Consider the following 8,188-nt stretch of genomic DNA (forward strand, 5'->3'; position numbering starts at 1 on the left):
GAAAACAAGCTCAGAATGGTGAGGTGATTCACCTAAGAGTTAATGAATAGTGGACTAGGGTTAGAAGGCACAGGTCTGGCTTCCAAGTCTAGACTTTTTCAATTATCCTATATTGCCTTCTCTGTTAAAATAGAAGGAGAGTTCAAAGTATAACCATGTGTCTGAGGCTCTTTGATCTGTGAGTTACCCAAATGTGATACCAAGAAAGAAACTCAGGTTAAGACCATAGGCAACTGTTAGACACACCTGAGCTGAAATCTCAGTGACCCCATAGATTGTGTGATTTTTAACAGGGGTATGTGAGCAAATATTTAACAACCAGCATATATATGCAATGCTCTTTATTATAATTTCATGTAGCCAATGGATTTCCTGAAGGATGTTTTGGTTGAACTCTTGAATCCAGTCAACCTACGGCAGCAGCGGACAAACTTGTAGAGTTCTGACACTGATAATGCTGAGTGATATTTTCACTTACATTAAAGAGTAAAGAAAAAGTGAAAACACCTAAAGACTTATGTCAGCATTTCACTTGTTCATCATTGATGTTTGTGTCTTCTTTGCTGAATCAAATGATGATTTTTGAAGATAAGAAGAATATCTTCAAAAATTTAAACTAAGTATATATTTTTAAACATTTCTCCCTCATTTTCTTAAGACCCTAGACAATCAACAAAACCATAAATCAAGCCCTGGTTTGTGGCATGTGATGCTTCTGTGGTGTAAAACTCCTAACATGGTCATTTTAAACTACCAGTGTGATATCATTGAATGTGCAGTGGGAAGAGATGACCAGCAGCATGCAGTTGTTTAGGATTTCCCCCCCAGGGAAAAAAAAAAGATAAAAATAACTTCAAGAACATAGATAATAACTAAACACAGCAGAATAATCAGGAAGTTATGAGTTTTGAATCCTTATTACCTTTGCTTTTAATAAAACATAATTATAAATTTATATAATTTAGTTTTAAGTAGCTCATAAAATTCCTGAAAACTTAATAACTGGCTTTCCATGAGCTGGCCTGAACCAGGCTCCAACATATCACAGGTTCTTAGGCAGGTCACTTAATCTCTCTGAGCTCTAGTGCTCCTTTTTGTTACTAACCTTACTAACTTGGGTTAGTAAGGTCACTCACTGGCCAATGCTCAGCCACTTAATAAGTAAATGGCAACTATTTATTTCTACCCATTATGTTGTTATTATCTATAACAAATGCTTCATGTGAATTAATTTCCCCCTGCTCACAGAACTCAGTGATCACTGGACTTTCATCCTTTTGGTCTCTCTGAATGTATACCAAGTAGACAGTCAACACCCACCCTCACCACCACCCCAACCATAAACTACTAAGCAGGACATGGCTTATTTTTAACTGCTACCTCCTAACAGGATATGGGTCCCTTTTTATTTATTTTTGTTTGTTTTTGTTTTGGGGGGTAGCTGGGATTAAATTTAGGGGAACTCAACCATATCCCCAGCCCTATTTTGGATTTTATTTAGAGACAAGGTCTCACTGAGTTGCTTAGTACCTTGTTTTTGTTGAGGCTGACTCTGAACTCAAGATCCTCCTGCCTCAGCCTCCTGAGATGTTGGGATTACAGGTGTGCACCACTGTACCAGGCCCCCTCTTATTTGTATGTCAAGCAAGGCCACCAAGAGCTAATAGTGTTTCTTTGTGAACACGGAGGCTATGAAAAGGTAGAACACCAGTTACTGCTGCAGCTGTTGAGCAAGGTCTTGGGTGTTTCAAAAAGACAGCAGGGGATTTCTGCAGAGATGGCGTTTGTGCCCCCACCTTGCCATCCCCCACTCCTGTTCTCTTCCCACTTCCAGCAGCCACCAAAGGTCTCTAGGCCTCACCTGTTCAGCCTTCTGATGGAACACAGCAGACATAGCCAGGATGGTGCTGCGTTCGTCCAAGGCAGCTGCGAAGCTCTTCCACTCCTGGTCTAGCTGCGTAGAGATCTGCTTGATTTGCTGGGAGGCATAATGGCCAGCCTCAGAGAGGCGGGAAGCCACAGACATGATGCGGTTGATATTGACATAGGCATTCTGGGAAGCAAAGGAGAGTGGATGTTTAGTGGGGCAGGCTGAGAAGATATCCACTGGGCACTTGTGGGGTGGGTATGTTTTTGGGGGGAGGAGGCTACCCAAAACAAAAAGTTTAAGAGAGGCTGATATCAGCCATACTGGTGTAACCATTGTGGGTCCAAGGGAAGTTATTCTCTATACTATAAAATCTTGGTAGATGGCAGCGACAGTAGCTGAGACTTCTCCTTCTGGAGAACCAGCACAGATTTTGTGCCAATTATTAATGCACATTAATGCATGGAATATCTTATGTGATCCTCACATCGAAAAGGTCACTCTAGGGGGATGGCACAATTCAAGAGCACTCTTTGAAAATAAATGGTTCAGACTAGGGTTTAAGCTGAAGGAGGCAAAGACGTCTCTCTTACTCAGGATAGAGATGCACCCAGGACATTACCACCACCTACAACACGGCAGCGGTGCTCACCAAAGACAGCACACAAGACATGATGATTCTACATCTCTCTGTAACAGATCAAAGATGCCTCTCCCATCCTCCATCTCCACCCCACCCCCCACTGCCTCTGCCAGAAGAGCTGAGTCACTGGCCACCAGTCAGGGTGTACATAAATACAGCATGTGGAGCCACATTTTTCCATGATAAAAATAAGGTCTGTGGACCCCCTTATCACTGCTTGACTTGGGAACACTTCACCTGATCCCAGATGGCATCTGTGGTTACTCCAAAGAGCACTTACGGGGACTCTCTTGACCCTTTGTCTCCTTCTGTCTTGTGTTTTGTTTACATTCATCCTCATCTTTGCTTGCCAATTAAAAATTCATGAACATATGCATTGTTTCCTACCAGACCAGCAAAAAAATCCCTCCAGCAAGGAACAAGACAAAACCCCCACAAACATAAGACAGTAGCGATTCCGGTTATTTTTAACTGCTACCTCCTATTTAATCGTCTGAAGTGTCAAAACAATCAAGTAATATTGTGGCATCCACAGGGAGCTTCTCTGAATCACACCATGTCTGCCTGAGGAAGGGCCAGGGAGGCAAGTTATTCATACACCTTCACTCTTTGTTATAAATCTTCTCAAATGATAATAAATATTCTTCAGCAACAGTATTTTCTCTAGGCTCTATTAGCTCAGGTATAGTTCATTAATACTGGGGAGGCTTAATGAAGGTTCTTTATTTTCCTCTCCTACTTCCCTCATGGTTCCCATTCATCTCAGCTGTCCCCAGCCTCCAAGCACTCCATCCCAAACCTGGGCCAGGTTGACGAGGTCTTGCTTAATCTAAAAGTTCTCTGTGGAAGCTTAAGAGGTTAAGTGAGGTACTTAAACACAAATCCATCCTGAAGTCTAATGACCCCCGTGTGCCATCTCTGTTTTTAGTCTGGTGTGAGACCTTCCACACACACAGCGCGTTTCTGTAACAGAGCTAGAATATGACTGACCATCATTATGTGAAATAACTACCCTTCAAAGACTAGGAGTCATTATCAGCCCTATTTCTGAGTTAGAACACAAATTCTTCTGAAAATTAAACTCTATTTATAGAACTGGCAGGAAAAAAACACTGTACTTAGAAATAGAAGAGGGAAAGAGAAAAAAAAAAAGCATGTACTGATTTTAATAGTTTTACCTTCTAGAGGAATAACATTGAACACCCTCCCTCAAATTTCTTGCTTCTATCATTGTCTTAATTTGGGTTTTCCCCAAAGCAGACCTTGAATTAAGAAAAGAATTTGGGGCAGATAGTTGACTTGGGAGGTCACAGAGAAGACTTGTGTATGGGGAGTGAATAAAAGACGTATTGCTTGCTGGGTTCATGCTCTGAGCAGATGGGGTTCATTCCCTCTGGAGACCTTTTGAGAAACTATGGAACATATTTCTAACCTGTCCAGCTGAGGAGAATCTGGGGTATTCATGTACTAGGTCCTAGTGCTCATCTGCAAATGACCTCCAGGACTGGCTGAATGGTACAGGTGGGACTTTGAGTCTAATAGAGTTGTCCTCCCTGACTGGGTTAAAATCCTGAACTCTCAACATTTGTCCAGACCTGTCTATGGTGTCCGGTTTTCCTGTCTGGGAGGAAGGATTTATGTACAGCTTTGGCCAGATGGGATGCAAGGAAAGCAATAAGAGGTGCTGGAGTTGCAGCTCAGTGGTAACGCACTTGCCTAGGATGTGTGAGCACTAGGTTGGATCCTCAGCACCACATAAAAATCAAAAGTAAAAGCATTGTGTCCATATACAACTAAAAATATATTTAAAAACAATAAAAGCATGGCATTACCCTGTCCCCAGGTGCATCCTCGCCACCTGTTTACATTCTCCTCCTACCCAGGGAACAGAGGGAAGTGAACTTCCTAGCTTTAGAGATGTCCCACTGTGGCTGCCTCCAAAGACTGTTAACAGCTTGTCACTCACTCAAATATTTATGGAGAGTGGGCCAGGCTCTGTGTTGGGGGTTATGGGAGATCAAAGAGAGTTGAGACAGGATTCCTGCCCACCCACCCCTTTGCCCTCAGGAGCTCACAGCTGAGATTTAGATAAATCCTCAAATAACAATAATTTAAAACAAAATGAAATCAAAGCTTCCACAGAGGTGGAAGCAAGTCACTGTGAGGACTCTGAGGGAAGGGAGCTAAGCCACTAGGTGGGATGTTGGGAAGGGGCTTTCTGTGCTTATATGTGCTCACTCAAGGGTATAGGGAGGTGGCTACTCTCCCAGGTTCCCTTCAACTTAAGTCTGTGGTCGCAGATGAACACTAACAACTAGCAAACAGACCACGTTTACCCTTCATTCTGGAGACCAGCGCAATAAATGCTTTCGTGTTTGCTTACTAGTGGGCAGGGAGATGTCTTACTAAAAGTAACAAATAATTATGTTTCACAAAAGAAGTAGAGGCAGCATTCCTCACAATAGAGGGATAGATAGAATGTTGACTCGAGCATTTATTGGGTCGTTGTCCCTCCCACCCCGTAGCTCCTTTATAGAATATCACAACACCCTGGGGAGTCACACTGTCCAAATTCATCAGCTTCTTCATGTTTTTTTTTTTTTAACTGTAGAACCAGAGAGGAATGGCAGATAGATTCTGAACTGCAGTTGTCCCTCAGAATGAGGACAATCTTGAACTAAATGAGAAGGGAAGAATGGCAGGGAAGGTCTCCAATTACTTAAAAGGAAAGAGCAAGGTCAACAAATGGATAAAGCATGTGAATAAATAGGGGTGCTTAGTTGCTAGGCATAAATGACATTTCGTGGTCTTTGGTCAGTCCATCAAGTAGTTCTGAGTGACTGTTTATGCCTCTGTTAAAGAACATTTGCGAGTCACTGCTTTTTCAGTGAGTTGTTTGTCCTTGGGACATGGCCAGCAGGAATGGTTATTTTGGCTCTTTTTGGCCTTTCCATCTTCTACCAGCTGCCCCTCTACCCTTTCCAATTGGCCTGGCACTCTCATTCTTCCCAGTCAGCCTCAAATGCCTTTCCATCAGCAGAGCTGCCCGTCCGTCAAGGGCATCAAGCCGCTGGGCCAGGAGTCAAGAGACATGAGCTCTGGTTCTAGGTCTGGCATTCACTTAAGATGTAGCTGACTCCTCTGTATCTCGGTTTCCTCACCTGTAAAATGGGGTGAGGAAGGAGTGGGGAGGTAGTTTAACTAAGTGATCTCAGAGTAAGCAGTGCCCAGGAGGCAAGGGCAGTTAGTTCTGTCTACCCAGAGGTCCACATGCCTCAGCATCTCATCCTGGCTCTGCTCATCGCCCTGAAGTGTGGGCACCAAGGCTGGAGCCAGACCCTCTCAGGCTCCAGGTGATCAAGGACTAGCTGCCCTTTCTCTCTCACTCTCCTCAGGCCCTTCCCCTGAGCTAAGCTACTCAGACTAATCACCTCCTCTGGCCAAACAAAACAAAACAAAAAAAGTAACCTGACTAATAATTCTGCTTTGATGAGCATCTTCTTAAGTCCTGACTTTAAAACTGCTTTATTAAATTTAGATTCCTCATGCATATTTAGTGCTATTATTATGATTCAAAGTGTGGCATGGCTCAATCTGTAACTATGATCTATCCTGCAGAACGCAAGGCACCTGCAGCATTGTCTGCTACATCATCCACCAATCCTACCTCAAAGCCTTTCATCCATCATTTTAGTCACAAGCAGGAAAAATAACTAACTTCCAGTAAAATTGTGCTAACTCAAAAACTGCCAGGTATTGTCACTGTGCCCCACTTTTGCTACTTAAAATATTCCCCATTTTCTTGTTTCATTGCCAAAGTCACTAACTGGAGATAACAGGATGGTGGACCCCTTAGCCTAAGGCCTTGCCTCTTTCTGCAATCAACTGAATCAACTTTGCAGAATCTTGATGATAGCTTTCATCCTGCCAAAAGGGCTCCCACTTTCAACCTGGTTCCTGGCTTACCCCAATTGGCTAAAAAAAAAAAAAAAAGATGTTACTTGCAAGAAAATGTTAACTTTCCATCCATTAAAACCAGCCAATTTTTCTCTGTAAGTGAGATTTCATCTGTTGTATAATCTGAAAGAGATACTGGTTCTTCTAGAGACAACCATTTGATACAAGCTACGATTTTGGTAATCTTAAGCATGTTAGGGCCTGATTATAAGAGGTAATTGCCAAGTGTGTGTGTGTGTGTGTGTGTGTGTGCGCGCGCGCGCGTGTTATTTGAATCTCATTCACTTTTACTCTAAAAGTAGGGATGAACTTTACATATAAGTGGTCACAGGTCCCCACTTTGAATCAGAAAGTCTTTTTGTGAGTCACATGAGATGATATAAAGCACACAGTCAGTTGCCCAGCACATAACCATTACTGCAATGAAAGTCATACCTTTTCCTTCATCCAGTACCAACGGACTGGCATTAACTCTCCAGTTTGTACAAAGTATCAGTAAAAGGTATAACAAAAAGAAAAGCTATTCCAACAGATTTTATATCCAAAGTCCCATTGTATTTCACAGAGAGCAGGTCACAATGTCCCTTACTATTCCTGGGAAAAGGCCTTTTCTACAGGATCTGCCACACAGTCCTATAGTTGTCATAGCTTCCCTAGCTGCCTGTCAGGCTCCTGCCCTACTTAACCATGTACCCTCTGCTGGAAGATACCTGTCCTCCAGGGGTTAAGGGCTAGAGCCTTGAATGATCTAAAAGGTTTTCCTTAACTAAGATGGATCAGAGAATTCTGAATCAACCAATGACTTGAGTTTTGAGTCATGCTCTTTCAACATCATGTGTATGTATATATATATATATATATATATATATATATATATATATATACACACACACATACATACATACATATATACACACACACACACACATACACACACACACCTTAAGTTGGAAAAACAGGGGTCTTTGCCCTTTGGTGTAGATTTCTTTTTTAAAAATTTTATTTATTTATTTTAATTAGGTATATAGGACAACAGAATGCATTTTGATTTACTTTACACAAATGCAGCACAACTTTTCATTTCTCTGGTTGTACACAATGAAGTGTCACACCATATGTGCAGTCATACATGTACCTAGAGTAATGATGTCCATCTCCTTCTACCATCTTTCCTGCCCCAATGCCCCCTTGGGGTAGACTTCTTGAGGCACTTGCTTACCTTAGCATGTGTTAACTACATCCAGAACACCCACAAATGGGGATTTCTTGTCCTCATACTAGGGCACTAGACTGCAAAAGGTTACAGAAACCTATTCCCCGAGCTGAGTGTGAGGCCCTTCATTTTGTGCTGTAGGGACAATGTGGTTTCAAGGCATAGAGAAGTCATCAAAGAGCTGTTCCTTCTCTGCAAAGAATGAGTCCTGAGCACACGGTTCTAGTTAGTGGGGCTGCAGCTTTTTTTTTTTTTGTTGTTGTTGCTAAGATTTATTTATTTTTTTATTTATTTTTTATTTTTTATTTTTAATTTTTTATTGTGGGTTGTTCAAAACATTACAAATTTCTTGACATATCATATTCCACACTTTGATTCAAGTGGGTTATGAACTCCCACCTTCACCCCATACACAGATTGCAGAATCACATCAGTTACACATCCATTGATTTACATATTGCCATACTAGTGTCTGTTGTGCTCCGCTGCCTTTCCCATCCTCCCCCCT

General features: G+C 42.1%; 1 protein-coding gene across 21 annotated transcripts in view; it reads right to left on the reverse strand.

The window, feature by feature from the left end:
- The window catches only part of Kalrn (kalirin RhoGEF kinase), a 577,550-nt gene that overhangs the window by 362,808 nt on the left and 206,554 nt on the right, over positions 1-8,188 (reverse strand). For all 21 annotated transcript variants that reach the window (XM_048794027.1, XM_048794031.1, XM_048794029.1 and 18 more), the window contains one exon: positions 1,862-2,053. In XM_048794027.1, coding sequence (XP_048649984.1) covers positions 1,862-2,053 — 192 coding nt within the window. The remainder of the gene's footprint in view (positions 1-1,861; positions 2,054-8,188) is intronic.

The sequence above is a fragment of the Marmota marmota genome, unplaced genomic scaffold (assembly GCF_001458135.2).
Source record: "Marmota marmota marmota unplaced genomic scaffold, marMar, whole genome shotgun sequence".
NCBI lineage: Eukaryota > Metazoa > Chordata > Mammalia > Rodentia > Sciuridae > Marmota > Marmota marmota.